This window comes from Tiliqua scincoides, chromosome 7 (genome assembly GCF_035046505.1).
Source record: "Tiliqua scincoides isolate rTilSci1 chromosome 7, rTilSci1.hap2, whole genome shotgun sequence".
NCBI classification, from domain to species: domain Eukaryota; kingdom Metazoa; phylum Chordata; class Lepidosauria; order Squamata; family Scincidae; genus Tiliqua; species Tiliqua scincoides.
In genome coordinates this window covers 63,001,543-63,027,039 of record NC_089827.1, presented here as the reverse complement: position 1 = coordinate 63,027,039, position 25,497 = coordinate 63,001,543, and the positions used below count along the sequence as shown (strand labels likewise).

Here is a 25,497-nt window from a genome sequence, read left to right as displayed (position 1 = left end):
GCTCCATTGTTGCTTATGAGAACAGAGGGAGATAAACCGAGTGCTGAAGAACATCTTCCTGGCTGAGATACAGAACAGCCTCATGCAGTGAGTCGTTATACAATATAGAGTTGCATAGTAATGGCTAAACTGCACTGAAATAGTCATATGGTCACTTGAATATTTGACCAGGTTGCTGATCAGTTTGTAAAAACACACAAATCATGAAAGCCATTTAGGAAATTAAGGTGAAATTTGACCTTTAGTCTTGCTGGGTTGCCTGGAAGTGGCCGGCAGGCAGACTTGCTGCTTCCTTCTGGTTAACTCTTCAGCTTGGAGCTCTCATGCAGAGATATGCATCACTTTTGTGAATTACTATAGAATTTCTTGTTTGTTCTCACAACAACCATCTCTGATTAGATTGAGAGATAATTATGACTCATTTTCTGACTGAGGAATTTGAACCCTAATCTCATACATCCAATCTTATCATTTAAACAATATAAGGCAGTTCCCTGAATCTCCTGTTCTAAGGCCCAGAATCAGTGTGCAAAAGCTCATGTGAAAATCAGAAGATGTAGTTTCTCATAGAATATTTGTCATTTGGTGCAGGCCTATGCCAAGGTGAGAAGCTTAAAAGTGTCCATTTCACTGTTTGCAAACATCTTAAATGAACCTTTGTTTTATAAATCTCTTTAGGTAATAGATTTTTAAAAAAAAAATCACACTTTTATATACTAGTAAAATGTATATAAATAGTTTTCCATTATTCTGTCACACCTGAGCATGACCTAGAAACACCTTTGGAGCGAGGTTATACAGATAGGAGGATTGATTTTCAATATTGAGTCCATGAGCTTTACTTTCTTCCATGTAAGTGATCAGTTCAGTTCCTTTGGGGAGAAACTAAAGTACTGTGCTTGGGCACCACATCTGCAATGATTGCTTGGGCACCAGGTGATCCAATGTTTCCTGACAGGGATTTCAAAGGAGATAGACAGAGGTATCTTAGCGCACAAAGACACATTGTATCCCTCTAAGGCAGAGGTTCCCAAACTGGACGTTACGATGCCCCAGCCATAAATAGCAAAAAAAGCCATTTCCAGTTCTCGTTGTGAATCCAGAAGTGACTTTTTAAAGTTATTTGCAGAAGTTTGGAGGTGCAGGGACGACTTTAGAGGAGGTCGCAGGCTCCCCAGACCCTCTGGAGAGCCATAGCACCCCCAGGTAAGTTTGGAAAAGCACTTTCGTTCCCTGCAGTGATATGATTGCGGCGATCACATCACTGCCCCTTCCCTCCCCCACAAACACTTAGAGCGCCCCAAACGTTCTCTGAGAGTTTGAGAACCACTGCTCTAAATCCTCCAAGCATATACACACAAAAACTGTCTGTCATAATGACAGCCACTTTGAAGAGCTGTTTAGTGCCGCCAGAACCACATGCTCTCCACTCTATTTCCATGTTCCAATCAGTTTCAGGAAACTGGCCTCCTTCTTTTATCACCTGGAGTGCCCACAGGCTTGGAGAGCATTCACACTTGCAAGATGTAATGCTTTTCCATCAGCCATGTTATCGGGCAGGTTCAGTGGTATTCCCTACTCGGAGAGGAAATGCAAGTGTGGTAGGGATTGTATTGAGACCATAACACATACCCTTTTCTACTGCCCACTTCATGACGTCTCACGCAAGAAATATCTAGGCCCTTTGCTAACTAGGATGCAGGGCTGGGAGGACTCAATCATGCTTCAGTCTCTCCTTTCCACATCTGACTCTGAGACCCTTGATAGGGTCGCTGCCTTTTTATCTGGGGTAATTGCCAGGCAGAGCTCTGGAACTCTGGGCAGTATGTGAGGAAAAGACTGATGTCTATGTTGTGTTGTCTTTGTATATTTTTGTTTTGTTTTGTTCTTTCTCTGTATTTTATGCCAATAAAGGTCTTACTGAACTGAACTGAACTGACAGCCACTTTGCTTGTAGCTGTTATTTCCAGACACATAATGCCTACCTGAGCAGCAGTATTGTGGTTGCTGTGCTCTCTATCCTTTGACATTATTCAGATATAAAGAATGCAGTCCAAATAAGCTACCTGTAAAAACTACCACCACCTGACATTAGTTGCTTGATTTTATATGTTGCCTCTTTTTGTATTTCTGATACTGAAAGCAGATATCTGGCTATAATATCTGTAGCTCACTGGGGAGAGTAACTTTTTCTTTCTGTTGTATCTGTGTTTTGGTGTACACAAATATCTTTGTAAGCTGAAATGTTCCAAATGATTAGTCAGCATTAATTTTATCTTCTACTCACATTATTGTTAAGGCTAAATTTAGAATATTTGTTCTTAAAGCTTTGGTCTGTGCATTCGGCAAATGAACTGAAAAGTATTGACATAAGAGATTTCTTCAGAAATGAGGGTGAATTGGAGAATAATGTGGAAGTATTAGTGAAGTGTTGCTCCTGGTCATCAGATGGTAATACAATAACGGTGACAGCAAAGAACAAGCTTTTTGTAAGTACTTAATCAGAAGTGGTCTTTTTCTTCTGAGTCTCCACTTTGTTTTCAATTTGTATTTGAAATCCTGTGTGTCCAAATTGTTTATCAGTAGACTGGTAGGATTATTGATGCATGTGTACGTATCATCTCAACAGTGTAACACAGGGGTGGCCAACCTACAGCATGCCATGTACTATGTTTTATGTAGAGAATTTTGAATGTGCCACTCCACCAGTAGCATACCAAGGGCAGGACAGTTGGCCCTGGGAGTCAAATGTGCCACTGTGGCCAGTAGACCTGGCCCCTCCCCCTGATCTTGAGATGGACACCAGGTCTAGCCTTCTCTTTGAGTGATCTCTTTGGTTGCTGCCTCAAGTTGCCCTGGGTACTCAAAGAGTAGATCTAGCTTCCACCAGGGGATCTTGAGACAGAGGACCACACAGTGTGCCACTTAAAAAGTGTCCACATACCACTAGTTGGCCACCCCTTGTGTAACAGTTTCAAAAGATGGGGGAAAGGGTAAAGAGAGAAAACTAAAATATGGATCAAGAGCATCAAACCTGTTCAGGCTTTACTGTGCAAAGCCTTCAACCTAGTGCTAGTCTTTAATCACAAAATACGATTTTCTTGGCCCTCAGTCCTGTTCTATGCTAGAAACTCTAGGACAGTGGTTCTCAAACTTTTTGGCACTGGGACCCACTTTTTAGGATGTCAGTCTGTTGGGACCCACCAAAAGTGATGTCATGGCTGATAGTGACATCATCGAGCAGGAAACTTTTTAACACCCTCCATAAAACAGTCGTTTGTTTTACTGTTATTGATTATAACCACCTTAGTGGTCTCCTCACTTAAACCAAAAGGTAGGCTAGCATATTTTAAAATAAAATTAAATAAGGAATTTTTTTTGCTTTTATGAAGTTATATTGATAAGAAAAAAACAAAATAAATTGATTTGCAGTGGAAACCTTTATTAGTCATAATCTTTGAGCAAAATGTAATTTGGGTCTTGGAACTCTTCAAAAGATTTTTTCTAGTTTTTCATGGATATGAATAAACATGGGGAGAATCCTTTTAGTTGAGATTAGAGGGTGTTTTTAGTGAGGTTTTTGAAATAATTAACATTATAAACAGTGTTTCAGGGATTTTACACTTGAGTTCTTAAACTGGTTTAGGACTGAAATTGGTGTAATAATGCATTTTATTCAAGCTTGATAATGAGCTTTTTAATTATAGTTTGCAGATATAGTGTGCTTTTGCAGATTAACTGTAAAACTCAGAAATGGTTTTCTTTTTTATAAACATTAAATCTGTTAAGTAGTCTATTATATAACATAATTGTATTTATGGTTTTAAAAAGTGAAATGGGGAAGATAATTTTACATTAATAAATACTAAAATCATACAGAATATTTTTACTATTTACTATATACTATTGCAATTTTAATTGGTGGGATTATTTCTTTGTTCTTATGTACTTATATACTTAAGTATATAAGAACCCTGAATAAAGTTCCCCTTTGCTTGGTGGATCATTCTGTATACATGTTGTGCCTCCTTATCCACTGGGGAACCCACAGCAGATAAAAAAAAATCAGCAGCTACCAAATCAGTGGAAAATAGTTTGAAAGACCCACTTCCAGGTTTCCTGCTCCATTGTTGCCCCATAATGTGGTATAGACACTATACTGCATTCAGCGACTCAATGGGCTGCATAATGGAATGAAATTATTCCATTAGATTCTGTTATTCACCCCATCTAGTGGCTTAATGCAATATAGCGCCTACCAATGCATTATTGGGCAACAATAGAGGAGCAAGAAATCTGGAAAGTGGGTCTTTAAAGGTATCTTTTATCCGGAGAAGCTTGCAACTAGTGTAATTTAACAGCACAAAGGTAGGAAATTGGATTTTGATGCTTTTTTTTCTTGTTACAAGGCATTTCAATGTGAACTGATACTGATCAGTGGTGAATCAAATCGGTGAATACTGGGGCACCAGCTGTATAAATACAAGCATGATCTTAAGTTTAGGATAGTTTTAGTCTCTGAAAGCTAGTCAGGACAGTATATGAACATTTTAAAAATCACCTGTAATTTCATCTTGATTCAGTGCGTACTTCTGTCAATCATGATGATTTTAGGTTTGAATGTTTTTAGTACAAAATTATAAAACATGTAACTCTTTAATATAATAGAACTGTAATTGTGTGTTACAGCTTTTTGATGTTAAAACGAGTAATTTGTTGGCAGAAATCCTTCCAAGTCATCACAGCACTATTCAATTCTGTGACTTTTGTCCTAACAGTCAGATGGTAGCAGTTGCTTTATCACATTGTTCTGTTGAGGTGAGCTGTTGGTTTTAAGAAAATGTAAATAATTTTTTCCCTCCATTCTGCACTTTACTATTTTTCTTGATTTTTCACAGCGTTTTGTATGGAATCACTCATTTGATAAGTGTTAATTTGATAATTTGAGTTAATTCAAAATAAGTTTCAGAATTTTCTCTATTTGCCAAAAGCAACTTCTCATGTTGTGTGTAAACAAAGATATATGTGGTTGTTCTGATATTCTTCTTTAAAGAACTGTAATATCCAACAGACTAACCTTCCTAATAATTGAATATTTGCACATTCATCAGTATCCACAATGGTGCATGTGTGTTTTCAAGCTTGACTCCATAGACTTGTGGAATTAACCTTGGATTGAATGTTTTGAGAGCTGGGAAACTGTCTTTGCATGTTTGGGTAAACCTAAGAATATCATGTGCTGACTTGTGGCACCTTAATTTCATATCCTTAATGGAAACCATCCATTTAATTTATTACCTAAATCAGAAAATTCTTTTATTTGCGTCTGAGCGTGTCCATTCACAGACTAGGGGAAGCTTGAAGGATTTGTGTGAGTAGCTGTCATCAGGTTATGGCCGTATCCTATCCTCTTTTTCCTCTGGTAGAACAGACATTCCGCCAGGGAAAGTGAGAGCATTTTGGTGGAAGTGACCTTTCACCAGTATGTGCAACAAGGCCACTAGTGCAGTGGCTGGCAACAGCTCTTGCAGGTGGGTGGAGAGGCCACCAGTGGTAGTGGGCAAAAGGAGGGAATGTTGAGGGGGGAAGGGCTGGAGATGGAACAGGGCAGGAGAGGGTGTTTGCGGTGGCACTTTTGTGTGCCAGTATGCTATATTCCTTCCCTCTCCCTTTCTCACCTCAGTTCTACACCAGCAAAATGGCTGATGCAGAACCAGGAAGACCCACTGGGGAAGCAGAGTCTTCCCCAGGAGAAGGGAGTAAAACTTTCCTTACACCATGAAGACCTCTGTGACTGTCCCCCCCCCCACCTTATGTGGTTGCAGCTGCATTGGTGGGGGAGGGTTTCCATAGGTTCCGGCTTTTACTGTAATTACATGGTTCTCCATCTTCATGTTCTTTAATCATTGGCCTGTTGTCAACAGGAGGATAAATTGCTTTTGTACTACAATGCCAGTGACTTAAATACCAATTTAAGTCAATCTGGATGACTTTGCAATCAAAATTGTAATGTTTTGGGAAGAACATACCTCATGGCAGGTAGGGCAAATGTTTTTCATGCAGAAGATCCTTTGTAACCCTCAGATAGGATTGGGAAATCCTAAAACCACTGCCAATGAGAATAGACAATACTGAGCTCAATGAACCAGTGGTCTGACTCAGAATATAAGATACCTGAAGCTCATTTGCTCAGTTGAATGAGAGGTGGTCAAAGGTGCGATCGTAGTACAGAACAAATAACATTAAAATATTAGTTATTTAAGGTTCTATGTTTGCATCAGATATGGAATATTGAATCTGCTTCCAAAGTAGCTGATTGCCGAGGACATATGAGTTGGGTACATTCTGTGACATTTTCTCTTGATGGGTCTTCATTTCTGACATCTTCCGAAGATCAGACAATAAGGGTACGTTAATGTTTGTTTTTCAGATGTTTGCTGGGAATTGTTTTTTTTAAAAATGGGTAAGACCAAGATTAATTTAGTAAGTTCTTCTTTCTGTTCTCTGTGCAGTCACACATAGTGAAGTTCTGCATGTGCACAGAGCTGACTAGAGCTGAAGGTTCCAGAACTGCTTTGCGTGTTGTGCCCCTATGCACAAATGGGTAAACCCCACATAGTCTTGTGCCTTGAACACAGGCAGAATGCCCAATCTCTAGGTTCCTTTTTAACTGCTGTTTAATCAGCATTGTGAGGAATGCTTTTTTTGTAGGAATTCTTCACATACAAAACCCTGAAGGGCTGAGCTTACACTTTTAGAGTATGTGTATATATTTCTCTCTGCTGATGAACACAAATGCTTGTCTTCTCTGTTTGGGCGAGTGTCACATAGTAGACTGCTGTACCTGCTGTAAAATATCTTCCAGGCAGATGAGGAAGAGCAGGGAACTTGGCCTCGAGTCATTCTGTGGTAGATGGCCCACATGCTTGCAGCAGCCATGTTGGACCACCACCACCAACAGCATATCCAGCGCCTCATTGAAAGTAGGGAATTCTGTTCAATAAGTGTTTGACTGTTTTCTACTCTAGCCTTTTTGGGATGTCTATAACACCATGCTCTTACACCAATAGCACCTTCCGTGTTCACAATATGAGCATAGTGTCATTAGCATCAACCACCAATGCCTGCAGCAAAGCAATGCACTTGAGCCATAAAATCACTCCAACAGCTTTTTGTGGTAACAGTCTTAAAAACCCAACAAAAAAGCAATAGCAGGAAATAGCAGTATTTGCAGTGTTAAGGTCTTTTAAAATAAAATAATCTTTATCTGCTGGTGAGACAGTACTAGAGAGAACGCCAGGTAGATTTGACTTTAGCAAACTCAGGTGCCACTATAGGGAAGGCCCTGCTCCTAACTCTTGTGACTTTGAGCAAGTGATAGAACATGAAGCAGAGAAGAGCCCTTTGATCTCAAGGAATGTGGAGGAATGTATAGGGGAATTGTGTTTGATTAACTTAATATTAAATGCTTACACAACTCTCTTCTAAGTAATATCAAAAATATAAGTCAAGTAAGTTGATTCCTCTTTCAGCTAAACAAACAAAATTTTTCTGAATTCAAACCTCATGTGTTCTAAAAGTGTTTTAAATTTTGATTTCACAGAATTTCTGCTACATCACTTTTCTCTTCAACAGATTTGGGACACAAGCAAGGTGTGCAAGTCCTTTACCATTGTGCTGAAACATGAAATAGATGTTAAGTTTCCATCTAATGAAGTAATAATCTTAGCTATTGACAGCCTAAGGCGTCTGCAGGTAAGGCTGTTTTTATGTGCTTCACTTTTAGTAGACAGTGTCATCATTTGTCCTCAGTTTGGATGCCATTTTTGTTATGGGCTCAGTGATGAGACATACCGTATCAGCCCATTTTTGTACATGTTTACTTGGAAAGTCAGTCTTACCTGTTCAGTGGGGTCTTACACTCAGGTAAGTGTATATGGGATTACTACCTAAGACTACTGAACATCGGCCAGGAATAAATGCCCAGCTTAAGAGTCTTCTTGGATCCACAGCTGCTTCTGGATCACCAGGTGGCTGCTGTGGCCGGCGGGGTGGGGGTGCCCTCTTGCCTGGCTTTGGCTGGTACACTAGCTGCAGCCACACCTGAGTTAGTTAGACCTGCTATTGTGGTCTATGCCTTTGTGACATCTCAGGTTACTGTAATGAACTGTATGTTAAATTTCCCTTGAAGTCCATTCAGAAACTTCAGTTGGTGCAGAATAAGACAACCCTTGAGGTTACTGAAGCTCACTGGTTCTGTTGGTCCATTGCTCCAGTGGCTTTTTATTTCTAGGCCCAATTCAAGTGCTGGCTTTGTCCCTTTAAGTCCAGACAGTGGAGCTAAGATAATGATACATAGTCTGTTGTGTTAATGCTTCGACAAAAAAAAATGGATCTGCTGGTCTCTCAGATCTTCATGTTTTCCTATTCTCTGTATTACTATGCAGTTAGTAAATGGAATAATTTAACATGTTTGATTTTCACCTCAGGATGCTTATAAGTAGTTACCAGTGTCAAGTTTGAATTTATTATTTTCAGAATTTAAACCCTCTCTTCCCCAAAATGTTTCAAAATAGCATCACTTATTTCAAAATCTGAATATGTGTTTTGTCTAATAAAATGCTTAGATATTGCAATAGAGGTGGAGAGGATTTGAAGGGTGATTAGATTATGTTGGAACAAATTTTATTTTGGTGTTGAGATTAACCACTAGTTAAAATTTGATTGGTTTCTTAGTAATGCAATAATTTTACAGATTAATAAGAATAATACTTTGCTTATTGCTGCTGTATTGTATTATATACAATATAATAGCAGCATTGTATCATTATTGTATTTTGATGTTTATGGTTGTTAAGTGTAACAAGTTATTGCATATTTTTGTTTTATGTAAGCTGCCCTGGGCGTCCGTAAGTGATGGAAGTGTGGGGAAAAATTTTCAGCAATAAATAAATAAGCTTTACATTATGTTTTTTTGGAATAACCAAATGGGTAGAATAATGTCATGAGTCCTCTCAGAAACTTCCAAATGTGGATGTTTTGGAGAAGCAAAGAAAAATTTTCCTGCAGCCTCTTAGTGATAAATTATGTTTCTAATTATTTCCCATCCCTTGGAAATGTTAGCCAGGAAATTTATATGAGTTAATATAGCAATAGGCCTCTATTTGATTAAAGAAGCTTAAACAAATTTTGATCTTGTCTATTGATTTTGCCATACTATTTTCATGGATCAAGAACATAGTTAGATGAATTAATCTCATTTCTAAGTATTTGGGTAGCAGGGAACAGTCTCTTGAATTGTCCCATGAAAACTTTCTAATGCAAATGGCATGTGCCAAAATACTCTTTCAATCTTTGCTAGGAATATTTACTCTTTACGTTTAAAAAGCAATATTGTCAATCAGGAAATTGTGGCATTTCGGTAAAGTACCAATTCGCTTGAAGTCTTGTTTCATTAAGTAGTGGCGATAGTTCTCCACAGACACGCTCCTTGTTCTTTCTGTCTGCGAATAAACTAAAAACAAGTGTTGCTGTTGCGTTTGAACGTGATTATAGCATGTACAAAACTGTTCATGTACAAGATGGAACTATAAACAGAAAAATATTGGAACAGTATAAATTAAGTTATTCAACAGTGGAAAACACATAGGCAAATTCTGTTTCCATTTCTGGCTCACTAGTCAACTACTAGCGTATCATAAAAGCCTTTATGTGTGTTTATCGCATGTACATTTTGCCCTTATTCAAGAGTTCATAGGGTCCATTAATTGACTCAGTTCTGCAAGTTATCTCCTGTGTCACTCCAGAATGTATCGGCCATTCTCTCAGCTCAGGATGGGAAGCAAAATGTAGAAAAGGAGAGAGGCCATCATTGGGAGTGCTCCAATCCTTCCTGCAATCTCCCACTCATATTCTGCCTCTCAACAGACGATGGCAGGCTGCTTGCATAGCTGGTGCTGATTTTCGCTTTCTAACTACTTTGAGGAGACTCAACTAAGATCTCCTTTGGATATGTCTGCAGTAGCACAGGAAATAATTCCAGGACAGCTCACAGGTTGACTATTCAATTTGGTTCAGTGCTTTGAACAGCACAACACCTAGCTCTTCATTCAGTTTGTCATCAAGAACCAAAATACATTTTAATGAAGCATACTATATACAGACTATTTTTTAATTATTCTAAAAATGGTTTAAAATTAGGGATCATCATCTTTTAGATCTATAAATCATGAGCGAACTAGAAATCTTTCTATAGAACAGGTTGAACTCAAGGACCTATAGAGAAGGACCTGTTCTTTTGAGAGTCATTTGATATTTAGCTATAATCCATCTTCCCACATTAATAAGATTTTCTAACCTGTATGCCTGAAAAACACTGAAATGTCATCAGAGATAGAAAATATAATTGGGTAACTTTTTTTGAAGAGGAAAACTATATAACTTGGACTACCCTTTTAGAAAAGATTTATAAAGACTAAAGTAATGATGATGTTCCTTGTTTTTCAGTGTAATATATTAGCGTTGCTATGGTTATTTATAAAACCGGAAAGAGAAAGTGCTGCAGCTGTTCTACAGCAGTATTCATGTCTTCATACCATTGAATAGCTAAAGCATTTCTGAAAAATAATTACAAGCTTTATTTAGACATGAAGAACTCCTTCTAAAGTGAAATTGTGGGTGGTTTGCCCTAAAACAAAGCTCTGGTTGCTTCTGTGCTGTTGTTGGAGGGCTCAGATGTACAAGACAAGTATAAACAGGCAGCTCTGTTAAGTAGAAAAAGCCACATGTGTTGGTTGGACCTGTTCTCTGAATATTTGGATTTTTGCATGTTGAGCCTCTGCCACTGCTGACCATTGCATATTTCTGCCTTTAGAAGTATTCTTGCAAGCTGCCAGTTGTCTCTTCTGAATGAGAATCAATAAGTTTTTAAACAAATGTATTTTTTTCAAACTCAAAGCACAGTTAAAATTAGAAATGTAAGGCTGTTCAAGAAAGCAATCTTATATGTTGAACTTGCTCCATCTATATTGCCTGCATTTCAGCAGTAATGTAGAATTATTTCAAACCAGGACTGGGTGTACCTTTGTGCCTAGAAAAGCAGAACTTTATAACAAATGTTATGTACATTAAGCAAAACAGCATAGATGTTCCATATCTTGCAAGGTCTTTATTAAAGACCAACACAAAAAGTAACCAGGTATCAAATAACTAGCTTTTGAATTCTGTAGGATTTTTCACCAGGTTAGATGGCAAGTTATGAAATAGCTAGGACATGTTGTAATCCTCAAACAGTCTACAGTTGGTAAAATTGAAAGGTGCTATTAAGAAGATTTGCATGCACACATCAGCCTCTCAGTGTTCACACAGGCACACAGAGCACTCCTTGGACGAAGGTGGCAAGTAAAACGTGCCCTCCCCCAATATCATGGAAATATAAAGCCTGAGTGAATAAGTCCATTCTGCAGTGCTAACTTGAAACATGCATTTTGAAAGCAGCTTCCAATGACTTGCAGAAGCCCAGTAATGCAAGGAATTATGCAGGGTATTAGCATGTGCCCATATCCACTAAAACTCCCAGAATTCCCCTTAGCCCCCACCCTTCAACTTCTGAGAGTTCACCAAGTTTTGTCCAGTGTTCTAGCATATCTTATTAGCAAAAAGGGACAGAAATCCTATTGCTTTTTAAAAAAAATTTACAAGAGTCTCTGAATTCAGAATCATGAAAGCCCTGATTCTAACATAAGCTTACGAGTTCTGCTGCTTAATTAAATGGAAGCATTCATAAAAAGGCAGGAATAATATATCTTAATATTTGATTACTTTCAAGTGCAGTGCAGTCTTACTATTTGAAAGGTCTTAAGAAAATTTGAAAAATCCCATGCACTGGATGTTTACTGGATGCCCAGTATGCTTAAAGATCACACTAAGGTAGAAGAGAAAGTTGGATGTTCCCTCTTGAAAGCTGGAGAATGTTGTAGAAGAGTAATTTCCAATTATCCATTGCTTTTCAGCTTATAGATGGATACAGAGACCATACTGTATACACAACTGAAGCACAGGAGCGTTCCATTTTTTGCTGTTGCTTAAGTGAGGATCTGCAAAGTGCTGCATTTGGAGAGGAGAATGGAACAGTAAAGGTAAAATTGTTATGCTTTTGAATAAGAGTAGTTTGGATTTGTGTTGTGCGGTTGGAGTAATTTCTGGCACTGTACAAAAAACGACAGAATGGCAGTTGGAACCTTATGGCCCGAATTTATATTATGAGGGATAATCAGTTGAAAAGTAGTGTGTTGTTGATAATTCAGGTCTATCAGGAATGACTTGCCCTGTTCTTCCCGAACTGTCTGCTATTTAAGCTCCTAACATAGATAAGCTGTTATCTGTTCTCAAATGAGGAAGAAGGGCCAGCAATCACTTTTCCTTATTCTGCTGAACTAGTTCTAGAAGAGTTGGAGTACATAGGGAATATCAAAGCAAGAAGACTGAGTTCCTAAAAAATACAAGCCAAGAACAAGTCCATACCAGGGCATTTGAAAGACAGTTCAATACAAAGTTGAAATACTTGGGGCGCGATCCTAACCCACTTTCTTGCACCAGCATAAGGGCAGTGCAGCTCCAAGGTAAGGGAACAAACGTTCACTTACTTTGAGAAGGCCTCCATGACTACCAACCAACTGCAGCATGCAGCACGTTTCCCATTGACACAGCTATGCCACTGCTGGTTAGGATTTGGGCCTTAGTGAATGAAAAGTCTTATGGGGGAAGGGGTGCAGTGTTGACACTGCTTGAAGCACAGTGGGTGATGCTTGTCCAAGAACCGGAAGGTGGAGAAGGTTGAGGCTGCAGACCTGAGTCAATGTGTGACTCTGGAAAACTTCTAATGGTTTCAGCTATGGAACAGCCTATGCCACTAAGTATGGCTTAGGGATGTTAACACAGGCATAAGATGGGTGGCAGCCAGGAGAGAGCCAACCCACTGATGTTGTTTCGAAGTTTTTTTTAGGCTGGCAATCAAATGTGCAAAGGATGCTATAGTATTGCTGGCAGTCAAATGTGCAAAAGATGCTATAGTATTTAGAATCGAATATTACTTTCGCATATTGGTGGAAAAGGGGAAGGATGTACTTTTGCTGGTATCAGATTCCTCAGTCATGAAGGCATTGCTGTTTGATGAGAAACATTCATTCTTATAATTTATGTTCACTAGTCCTATATCATTTTTTAAGATATTACTGGTGTATTTGTTGTAGGGTTTGTTTTACAGTTGTATTAGTGAAATAGAAATACGTATGTGTAGGTCATCCACGTACAGGTTGCCATTCATACATCAGATACCTATAGATCACAGAACACTTCAGTTGCATGCTCTGCCTCTGCCCCCTAAGGGGCAAGGCAATATCAATGGCAGCAGCACTATCAAAACGATCGTGCTGCTGCTGGGGTGGGAAGGTTTTTTTAACATTCTTAAATTGATTAGGTAGGTAGGAAGAACATCGTCTGAGGACAGAATAATGGAGACTGCGGAAAACATTCTCATTACTAATAAGGCATAAAAATTACAGACTGCCTTTTCCTAATGCACCTACATAATTAACCCCTTATAACTATATTGTCTGGTCTCTTTTTGAAAAGGTGTTAAATCTATCAAGTGGAAATGTTTTAAAAGCAAAAACTGGTCACAGGAAGGCTGTACGACATTGCCAGTTCACTGCTGATGGGAGGACCCTTGTTTCAAGCTCTGATGATTCAACTATACAAGTATGGGAATATGTTTAAACTCTTATTTGAAACAGTATAATATTTCGGGGGGGACATTGTTTCAGTCCAGTAAAGTGTGTTTTGCTTGAATTCCATTGAAACATACAAGATGTCCAACAAAAAGCTAGTTTTAGTTATCCCCTGTTAGCCAATTTCTATATTCTATCTAGATTTGCAAGGTATGGCTTCTCAGAAGGAGGTGTTGTGAAAATGTAACATTCTGTAGTAGTAGTGTCCTATTTTAGTTTAATTCTTCTAGAAAACTGTTTTGAGAACTTTGGCTTCTGCTTAGTGTTATGGTAGACCTGATACTGCACAACAGTTTCTGAAATTTTTCAACAGGAAATCCAAAATTCTGATTACTGCTGTTTTTTTTAAGAAATTGCCTATATCAGTGGAGAAATAGCTGCAGTTTTCATAAGCCACAGCCCTCTTAGTTTGCCATTGATCAACAGGAAGACTACCTGCACTGTAGCGCCTCTAAAGTTGGAAATAGATTTACTGATCCTGTTTAGAGAAGTGGGGGAATCTCTAGAATGGGAGTATTTCTGTAACAACTGGAAATTAATAAAGGAACTTCACCACCCAAGGATCTGCTGATGTAGTTCTTATGACAACTATCCTGCCCCCTCTGGTGAGTAACAAGCTCCAGGCCTCTCACCACAGGATATGATCGTCCCTCCAGTTGCCCAGTTGAAAGTGCTCCTTTTAAAAATTTGTGTTTTTTTTTACCCAAGTCAGAGCCCAATCCTGTGCTCGGCGGCACGGCTTTGTGCCACCGAGGCAAGCCTCTCCGCTGGGCTCCTGCCTGTGCTAGCCCAACGCCGGCCAGTGCTAGGCTAGTGCGGGCAGTCACTCAGCTTCCGCGGCTCAACGGTCTCCTGGACCGCCAAGCAGCGGCACGGTAAGCAGGGGACGGGGTGGGAAGGAAGCATTCCGGGGAGGCTGGCAGGGGGTGGAGAGAGGGCGGGGGAGGCATGACACAGGGAGGGAGGCGTGAGGGAGAGAGGCAGGTCTGTGGAGCTCTGCTCTGCAAGATCCAAGGCACTCGTGGAGGGCTCCATGCCCTCCATGAGCGCCTTTATTGCACCTTTATTGCCTCCATGAGCACCTTGCGCTTTTATTGCCTCCATGAGCGCCTTTATAGCAGGGCTGCTTATCTTACCCGGGAGAAGGGGTCAAAAGTCCCTTTCTCCCGAGGCGCCTCCCGCAGTAGCCCAGGGCGCGCAGTATCCGGCAGCAGCCGTTCTTGGTGCTGTCGAGCTTGGGCACCCCGGGCAGCTCAGGATTGGGCTGCCTGGGAGCTCCTAGAAGGTGGCTTTGATCACAGCATCAACCCTACTGTGCCAGCAAGATAGAGTTTCTTCATTGGAATGTTGCCTCCTTCAAAACTACCAGACTACCTAAATTTAGGGTACAATCAATTGAATACTGATAATATGCAATATTGTGTAATGAGTCATACTCTTCATCTAATTAAGAGGCATAAGTGTCAATTTTATAGCTCCTTCTGGCAAAGTAGATTCAAGGCCTAATCCCATCCAACTTTGCAGCACCAATACAGCCACAATGCAGCCCCAAGGTAAGGGAACAAATGTTTCCTTACCTTGTGGAGGTCTCCATGACTGCACCCCCACCACAAGATGTAGCACATGCCCCAGTGGCACAGCTGCATCAGCACTATTAAGTTGGATATGATTGGATCCTCAAATTCATGGAGCAACTGAGGCTTCCAGTCCCATCAGAGAATGAAATGTATCTGATGACTTACTTATTTTTCACATTATATATTTCCCTTATTTCAAGGAGCTCATGGCTGGCTCTTTCCCCTCCTTTTAACCTAACAGCAACTTGTGAGGTTGACTAGACTGAGGGGTGGTGACTGGTCCAGTAAGCTTCATGGCCAGATGGAGATTTAAACTTGGGTCTTTGTGGTCCAAGTCTAACCAACATCACACTGCTTCACATTGTAATTTTAAGTTATAATTCTGTACATCATTGTGCCTGAAAAAACCCTAAAGACAAAGACACTTTCTTAATCTATTTTTGTTTCTGTTTTAATCAGGTATGGAATTGGCAGTCAGATGAATGCATTGTTCTGAAAGGGCACAAGGAATCTGTCAAGAAATTTCATCTTCTAGGACACTCAAATCTTCTTTCTTGGTCATTTGATGGAACAGTTAAGGTACAGAAAACATTAAAATATTGACAACTTAAGCACTTGTAGTTAAAGAAAAATACATGCTGCAAATAATGTGAAGTTGGTATTCCTGTTTTCAAAGAATCAAAATTAGATACAAGCAGAGCAAAACCTTTGTATGCATAATATATATATGGTGAACCAGTAAATGCCTCCAGAGATGCACTAAAGGCTTCAAAATAACTAATCTAGCCCTGGATAAGAAGTCTTGTTATCCCAATCCCAAATTCTGTTTTCAGTCAGGATATGGTCTTAGATAATCCACCTTAATAGCATGTTAAATTATAAATTTGATTTAGTATTAATTTGATTTATTATAAATTGATTTAGCATCTAGTATTATGCTAGTTTTGTTTGCTTTTAAATTGTTTTATGATGTGTTTTTCAGTCTTTGGGAGTTGCCTTGAGCATATTTACATGGAAAGGTGGGATAGAAGTAATATCACTAAATAATTTCAGTTCATCATTTTTTGCAAAATACTCAGTGGGTGAAAATTAAGAGAGGTGTGTGTATGCATGTTAAAAGCCATCTGCTACTAAGTATTTCTAAAGCAAAACTTATACTTGTTTTCTGTTGTTGAGCTCGTATCAGCAGAATCTTTCACAGCAGATTTTAATATTGCAGTTCTGGAATATATTTACTGGAGAACTGGAAAAAGATATTGTTTGCCATGAAGATACTATTCTTTCGTGTGCTATTTCACCTAATGCCACTATGTTTTCCACTGCTTCTGCTGACAAGACTGCCAAGGTAGGTAAATATTCTTAAAAGGCACCCAAGTTTCTGTGCCCCTAGAATATAGGGCACAGTCCATCCAAAAGATAAGCATTCCAACTGAATTAAATTAAATTTGCCACTGAAATCAATAGGACCTAAAAGTGCTTTATTTGATGGATCATTTTCTTGGAGTATGAACCTGCCTCTCTGAACTGATATCAGTCCTTCTCAATGAAATAACATTCTTTTTCAGTTACCAGAGATGCAGTGTCTGTTTGGAGGATCCCCAAGGAGCATAACACAGTCCTGTCTGCTTCCTTCTCCCATGATGAACAGGCAGGCACTGTACCAGGCTGCTTTTGGGAATCTGAGACCAATGAATGCATGTGTTCATTGGAGACTAGGCCACACATTCTGCACCTCAGGGTGCATGCTTGGTGCTCCTGCATCTCATATATACCAGTAAACAGATGTTTGGTTATTCCAGCCCTGAGGGAATCTTTTCCAAGCACTGTATCACAGAAACTTTGAACTTTAATCATTAACTCCTTTTGCTTGAATATCTTGCCTATTCCTTTGCTAGATCAAAGGAAATAAGTCTCAATTTTATTGTTTTTCTCCCAAACTCACTCAGCTACCACTATCCAGCAAGTTACTCGGATGTCCTAAATAATAGGTTATCTGGGAGAAGCAATGAGTAGGGATAAATGGGGAACTAATGTGCTCTAATATGTTTTCCTAGCTTAAAGTCAAAAGTTCTCCTTAAGCAATTTCTACCCAACATTGCGTGTATGCAACAGCGACCAAATGTGTACACCTGTGGTCTGGGCAAAAATGGGTTAAATTGCTACTCGGTAGCTTGACCAAAGCAATGTTAGTCTTTGCAGGGTACAGAAAATTTATTTAAGTCCACTGAGATTATTGCTCCAACAAATAATATCTGTTTTGAGAACTTGAAGGAAAATGTCAAGAACAGATAATTGAAAATAAATAGGGATACCCCACATGCCAACTTCTTATTTTTTGCTGTTTAGTGGCCAATAATGACCCAGACATCTTATTTTAAATGCAGGGAATTATTAAAATCTAAGTCTATATCAGAAATAGATCCTTTGTTGACTATATAATCTCCAGCACCATGGACAGCTCTTGTGCCATAGGCAAGATAATCCAAAACAGTGGTTTTCAAATTGTATTCCAAAGAGCTCTTGGCATTCCTTCAAATCTTAACAGGTTTCCTCAATAAGGTCGGTAATGATGGACAAACTTGCATAAAAGAGAAGCTATAATTACCAGCCCTTTCCTGCAATACAGTTGAATGAAAGTGTTGGGTGTACTCTGTGTACATGAGGTAATGGAGCAGCCAACGAGCCTGACTAGTGCTTTGCAGCTGAGGGTCAAACTGCACAAATGTGTAAATGCTTCAACATAATGAATCCCCATTGGGATGCAATCCATCCTGAGACCTGGTCATCTAAGCCTGCAAATGAAAGTGACCTGCACAGTGGTCAGATACAGATCAGGCGGGTTAAACACAGCTTTTCTTTGCCTTCTTCTGTGTTGACATTGGCCTCCTTTCATGTTGCAAGCCTAGCTTGAATGCCAATTTTTGCACTATCCAGGACAGAACCCATGTGGATAATGGGGCATGCCTGTTTATGTGAATATGAGTGATTTAGGGGGAATCTAGAAGCTTCTCCTGCAAATTGAACCATATGGATTTTTTTAGCTTTAATTTCATTACACTTGGGAACCACTCTGAAGCACAAAAATAAGTACTGTATTTTACAGTAATCAAAAAAATTACAGCAATAGGCCCTTTGGGAAAAGCTGTGACACAGTGATCTAGGCTTGCAGTGTATCTGTGTCTTCAAAGCTTTCCCAAGTGATCAGTTTCATATCAGACAATCAGACTTGCCGGATTTCCCCCTAGCACTCAATATAATCCTTCTAGTAAAAAGGGCAGCAAACAGCAACAATAGGCAAGCCAGCAATGACATAGCCAGCTCTCAAGTAGTCACAAACATGCTTTATGGCATGTTTGCAACACTTCTGGGCCTGCTCAGTGGGCCTGCCCTGCCCTATCTCAAAGTCTGGATTCTACTCTCAGTGCCTCTGCTGCTGAAAGTTTGGGCTTGTGGAGGCATATGTTGGCTTACTGTCTGTTTTGATGCTCTCTGCTGTTACAAGGTAAAATTTCATCATGGTTCTTCCAGGGGCATAAAAATATCCTGTGTTCAGATACTATATAGTATCTTGAACTACTTTAGGGAATATCATATGTTGTGGAATTATCTTAATAATTTTGATATCACTGCCATATCTAGGAGGTCCAAAAGGTTCAATAGCTAGAATGTTCATAATGAAGCTAATAGTGCTAAAATGTAAACAAAACTTTTTAATGTTTAGATATGGAGTTCTGAAAGTTCATCTCTTCTTCATACGCTAAATGGCCATGAAGGCTGTGTGAGATGCTGTACTTTCTCCCTTAATGAATTATTGGCCACAGGAGATGACAATGGAGAAATAAGGGTAATCCATCCTGTTATTTTAAAACAATTTCTTTAATAATAATAATCTAATAGAAAAATTTTTTCTGTGGAGGCTGTGGGTTAGCTGGGTGGACCACAACCTTTGCACAAATGGGTTAACAACTTTACTTGATCTTGTTCGAGTGATTGTGTTTAGGTTTTGGTATCGCATTACAAGAAGGTTATTACTGATACGGAGAAAAATTTCATTGGTAGTTACAATAATGTCAAGAAGGTGACTAGAGTTCAGTAGAAAGAATATGTTTAACCCTCAAGGAAAGAAGGTTGATAGGAAGCATTGATCTTAAAAAACGTCTGTAGAATGACTTTAATGTTTACATGGCATAGATAAAAAGACGCACACCTTAAACAATGTCCGTGCTTTTGGGGACATGAGTGAATTTGTAAGAGCCTTAACTTTTCTTTTTAAACTGAAGATTAAATTTATCAGTATTATGCTCCATCTATATACATGGCACTTTACAAAGAACAAGGAGACAGATCTTTCTTACAAAGTAGATGTTGTACAAGAGAGACAGCAGAGGATAGTTAAATTGAAGAAGAATGTGGGGGTTGCATTTTCCAAGAGTTTGTTTTGTAGAGTTGAAAGGAGTAGGTGGGAGAGATCATTTTCTAAGTGCAGGAATGAGGTGGGAATAAGAAGGCTGGACTGGGATCAAGTCTCGTTTTAAACTATTCAAAAGGTATAAGTCTTAATTAAAAAACAGGGAGGTATGTGTCCATTATTTCAGTTACAGGTACTGAAGCTTAGTTACAGTGGGGTATGGCAGTAGCCAAAGACTTCCCTCTTAAAAGGTAGTTTCAAAGAAAGGATTTGGTTTTAGAATGTATAAAGAAATGTTTTAATTCAGAAGTGTCAATGTCAGGATGATAAATTTTAACCATGACAGTGTTGTGGAGATTTTCATCAGGGACAAAGGTCAAGAATAGTTCAAGTATCTCCTGCTTTGTGTGTTGGAGGAATTTTCAAGTAGAAATATATTATGAAATGTTATGCTGCACAAATGTCGGTATTATGTTTCAGGTTTGGAACGTCTTAAGAGGTGAGCTGCTTCACCTCTGTTCCTGTGCTTCATTAGATGGACAATCAGCACATGGAGGCTGGGTAACAGACCTTTGCTTTTCCCCTGATAGTAAGATGCTTGTTTCTTCTGGAGGTTATATACAGGTAAATTCAATGAAGTGGTGTACCACTATATTATTTTTGGAAATTTATTTGAAAATACTGTGAAATGTGTAAATCACTGTTAGTACTATAAGGGTAGTAAATTAGAATATAAGAACATAAGAAGAGCCTGCTGGATCAGACCAAAGGCCCATCTAGTCCAGCTTCCTGTATCTCACAGTGGCCCACCAAATGCCCCAGGGAGCACACAAGGCAACAGGCACAACCTGCATCCTGGTGCCCTCCCCTGCATCTGGCAATTGGAGGCAGATTACCTCTGAAACCAAGAGCTTGCGCATACCTACTATGACTTGTAACCCGTAATGAGCTTCTCCTCCAGAAATTTGTCCAATCCCCTCTTAAAGGCATCCAGGCAAGATGCCATAACTACTTCTTGTGGCAAAGAGTTCCACAAACTAATTGCGTGCTGGGTAAAGAAATATTTTCTTCTGTCTGTCCTAACTTTCCCAACACTCAACTTTTGTGGATTTCTCCTGGTTCTGGTGTTATGTGAGAGGGAAAGGAGCATCTCTCTATCCACTCTGTCCATCCCCTGCATGATTTTGTATGTCTCAATCATGTCCCCCCTCAGGCGCCTCTTTTCTAGACTGAAGAGGCCCAAACGCTGTAGCCTTTCCTCATAAGGGAGGTGCCCCACCCCAGTAATTTTAGTTGCTCTTTTGCATATTTTCCATCTCCACTATATCCTTTTTGAGATGTGGCAACCAGAACTGGACACAATACTCCAGGTGTGGCCTAACCATCGAATTGTAATGCCTAACCAGCGGCATTACAATATTAGCTGACTTATTCTCAATGCCTTTCCTAATGATCCCAAGCATTGAATTAGCCTTCTTCACTGCTGCCACACATTGGGTCGACACTTTCATTGAGCTATCCACAAGGACCCCAAGATCTCTCTCCTGATCTGTCACAGACAGCTCAGAACCCATTAGCCTATATCAGGGGTGCCCAAACCCCGGCCCTGGGGCCACTTGCAGCCCTGGAGGCTTCTCAATGCGGCCCTCAGGGAGCCCCCAGTCTCCAATGAGGCTCTGGCCCTCCAGAGATTTGTTGGAACCCACACTGGCCCGACGCAACTGCTCTCAGCGTGAGGGCGACTGTTTGACCTCTCGCATGAGCTGTGGGATGAGAGCTCCCTCCACTGCTGTTGTTTCACCTCTGTGATGCAGTAGTGGCAGCAAAGGAAAGGCTAGCCTTTGTTTGTGCAAGGCCTTTTATAGGCCTTGAGCTACTGCAAGACCTTCATTCATTCATATAAGTTCATCTTTAATATATTAATTTATGTAAACGTATGTAAATGTATTTAAATTTTAAATGTAAATTAATTCTTCCCCCCCCCCGGCCCCCAACACAGTGTCAGATGGCTGATGTGGCCCTCCTGCCAAAAGCTTTGGACACCCCTGGCCTATATGTAAAGTTTTGATTCTTTGCCCCAATGTGCATGACTTTACACTTACTTTCATTGAAATTCATCTGCCATTTTGCTGTTCAGTCTCCCAGTTTGGAGAGATCCTTCTGGAGCTCTTCACAATCTCTTCTGGTCTTAACCACTCGGAAAAGTTTGTGTCATCTGCAAACTTGGCCACCTTGCTGCTTAGCCCTGCTCCAGGCTATTTATGAATAGGTTGAAAAGCACTGGTCCCAGGACAGATCCTTGGGGCACACTGCTTAATTGCCCATTGACATCCACTCTCTGCTTCCTGGACCTCAACCAGTTCCTAATCCAGGAGTGGACCTGTCCTCTAATTCCCTGACTGTGGAGCTTTCTCAGCAACCTTTGGTGAGGGACCGTGTGGAACACCTTCTGAAAGTCCAGATATATAATGTCCATGGGTTCTCCTGCATCCACATGCCTGTTGACCTTTTCAAAGAATTCTAAAAGGTTTGTGAAGCAAGACTTACCCTTGCAGAAGCCATGCTGATTCTCCCTCAGCAAGGCTTGTTTGTCCATGTGTTTTAAGATTTTATCTTTGATGAGGCATTCCACCATCTTGCCTGGAACAGACGTTAGGCTGACTGACCTATAATTTCCCGGGTCCCCTCTCCTTTTTAAAGATCGGCGTGACATTTGCTATCCTCAATCTTCTTGCTCCTTGGTTGAAAATTACAAAACATCCCTGTCAAAGACCTAGAGTAGATTTTAAAATTTCATGTTAACAGTTGATAGTTCCAAAACATTCTGTTTGTTCACATCAAATGTGTAGGTCATTACAGAGGTCATTACAGACCCATTATCCAGATTAATGGTGCTAACGGTACTGCATTCAAATTGTATTGTTTTGTAATGGAGAATGTATCTTTCTCTTCCTTCTAGTGGTGGAATGTGATGACTGGCGAGCCCCTACAAACGTTCTACACAAATGGAACAAATCTTCAGTCACTGCATGTATCCCCAGACTTCAAAATCTGTGTGACTGTTGATAACCTTGGAATTTTATATGTACTAAAGATTATGGAATAAATCTGTTTAAGTCTGATTGTGACCAATTTTGTAACTGAAATACTCTGAGCCAGAAGGAAATTCCACAAATACTTTTAAAATCTTTTTTAAAGCTGTGAAGCGATTTTCATTTGGGCTTGCATTAAATATATTTATTTCTATTGTATATTTGTAAACTTTTTTGAATCAGCACGTTTTGATAAGAATTATTTGATTTTCAAATTATGTAGCTTTTCCATTATTGGTTTGTTGTATTGATTAAAATTTATACCAAGTAGTATATAGATCACCAGAAGGAGAATTACAAAGCGTATGATACACTGAAATGTTGTCACTTACCCAGTGGCAAATGTCTCCGTACCATAAGTACGGTATTATAGTATATCATAAACAGCTGTTTTACGAAATGCATTTTTTCCCCAAGGGTGGACATTGTGCATATCTTTTTTTAAAAAAAATCCATTGTGCTGCTTTATTTTTTTTAAGTACGTGTACAACCTTGGTCTACTATGTGAATAGTTGAAAAACTCCACTAGCATAAAATGAAATATTTCAACTCTGCCAAAGGTACAATTGTGTTAACTACAAGCTGTAACAGACTTGTGAAAAACATTGTGCGTGTGTTTTATGGCAAACTTTATATAGGATTATTGCACATTTTTTTATTTCAAAATATATTGATGTATCTTCATCAAAAGTATGTGTAAAATACAGGCTTTTGTACACTTTGAATAATTAATAGAAAATCACAAAATTACGTCTTGAGTTGTAAACTGTGGACAATGTGTTTTACCCTATTCTGTTATCCTAACTGTCATGGGAACTTGCCTAGTCCAGTAATGCTGAAAGCTCCAGTTTAATGAGAGAAGTCCACAATGTTGCCCCTTTTCATATCATTTACACTTATGAGTAAATGTGGTGGCATGGATCCTGACTTCATGAGTTAGGAATGAATCAGGGCTTTCCTGCTTCCCATTTACTCTTCATCCCCTTAAAACCCATTTTCAATGGTTGAGGAATCTTCCTGAGCAGCATGGAATGTGGCATTGAGGGAAGCTGTATGAAGGAGAGGGAATTGCTGAAAATTGGGGAACCTCTTGCTTGTCCCAGCAGAAGTCTTCACCTTGTGCAACTGCACCTTTGGATGCAAACCAGTGTATGTAGGATTTCACTTTGATTTCAGTGGAGCTTAACAGCAAGTTGAGGTTTGTAACGCCACGCTTGCAAAGTAATACAGGCAACTAATTTTCAGATTGACCATTACAAATTCAATTTCCAACAAAAGCAGTTGTAACTTTGAAGCACTAGTTTCAAAGCATGTCATTTAAAGAGAAATTTCAATGTCTTTCATATGGTTACATTTAACACAAAACACATCATTACTTTTCAGTATTTCCTGTGTTTGCCAAACTTTACTCTCATCTGTAAAAATTCAAATCTTAAATGACCCCATTATATTAATGACAAATATTACCAACCTGAGTAAAAGTAATAATGTATGTGTTCTGTTTAACTTTATCTTTGGATAATTTTTTCATTTTTTTTTACCGCATGTACCAGAGCAATACGTTGGGGTGTTCACTAAGAATATCCTTATGTTAAATCTGGTAGTGTGTTCCTGTGTACTCTGTTTAGTAGTAGTAATAGTAGTAGTAGTAGTGCAAGTACTGACCTGAGATCAAATCCAAAAGACTCCATAGGATGCCATTCAAAGGGATCGGAAAGAAGCCATTCCCATTCTTTTGCACAGCATCTTATAGGTTGGCTGGCGCAAGGAGTATGGAATTTTTTGTGATATGGGCTTAACCAAGGTTTAGTTTTTAAAAAATTCTTGGAGAAGCAAAAGGGGAATGTGTGTTTAAAGCTACTAGAGGTTGCAACAGCTCAGAAAATACTTTTTGAAAACTTTCAAATAAGATTATCTAAACATTTTTGCTGGTGCTATCTACTTCAACTGAAGATAAAAGAAGTTGGATAATTAAACCGGTGATTGCTGGTCTATTAAATTTGGACAGAGAACTTGTTTCCAGTTTATCTGACAATACAAGAGATAGTAGGAGTACTAATAGCATCTCAAAACTTTTGCTTTTGGCTATATTGTGCTGCATTTGTGTTAATTGGGATGCATCTCTGTATCAGGGGAAATTGCTAAATTTGCTGACCATGTTGAATTTTTTAATGTTACTAAAACTTCGCCTAGCAAGTTCCTAGGTTTAATTAAATAAGTTGATTGCTTATCTTTAAGCAATAAATTTTTTTAATACAATGCAGATTGTAGTGTATTTTTTCCCATCTTTCTCTGTCCATTTTGATTCCTTTTCTTTAGTGTTTTTCCCTTTATGAATTTTCTCTGGTCATATTGAGTTCAAGGCTGCAATCCAAGAAGGAAGAACTGCTTATGCAACCAGTGTGCCAAAGCTTAGTATCTTTGCATGTGGGGTTGGCAGTGAGAACATGGTATCTTTATTTGTGTGGAGCTGTAGAACTCAGTCCAATTATATATTACACATTTTCTTGTTTCTTTAAAACGGTATTAATGAGAACTTTTGACTTCATTTTCATTGGAACAATATTCTTTCTGTTACAATAAGGATAGATTTCATGTTGCATTTCTCATAACACAAACCCACATTCCACTCA

General features: G+C 39.2%; 1 protein-coding gene across 3 annotated transcripts in view; it reads left to right on the top strand.

Annotated features, from left to right (window-relative positions):
• The window catches only part of APAF1 (apoptotic peptidase activating factor 1), a 58,145-nt gene extending 33,022 nt beyond the window's left edge, over window positions 1–25,123 (top strand). For 2 of the 3 annotated variants that reach the window (XM_066633412.1, XM_066633411.1), the window contains 4 exons: window positions 2,328–2,489; window positions 4,690–4,818; window positions 6,282–6,407; window positions 7,604–7,749. In XM_066633412.1, coding sequence (XP_066489509.1) covers window positions 2,328–2,489; window positions 4,690–4,818; window positions 6,282–6,407; window positions 7,604–7,681 — 495 coding nt within the window. In that variant the 3' untranslated portion in view covers window positions 7,682–7,749. Of the gene's footprint in view, window positions 1–2,327; window positions 2,490–4,689; window positions 4,819–6,281; window positions 6,408–7,603; window positions 7,756–12,011; window positions 12,138–13,632; window positions 13,759–15,823; window positions 15,944–16,583; window positions 16,710–19,085; window positions 19,209–20,252; window positions 20,397–22,731 lie in introns of those variants that run through there. The other variant, XM_066633413.1, reaches the window with a different exon arrangement.
• Window positions 25,124–25,497: the final 374 nt, after the last annotated feature.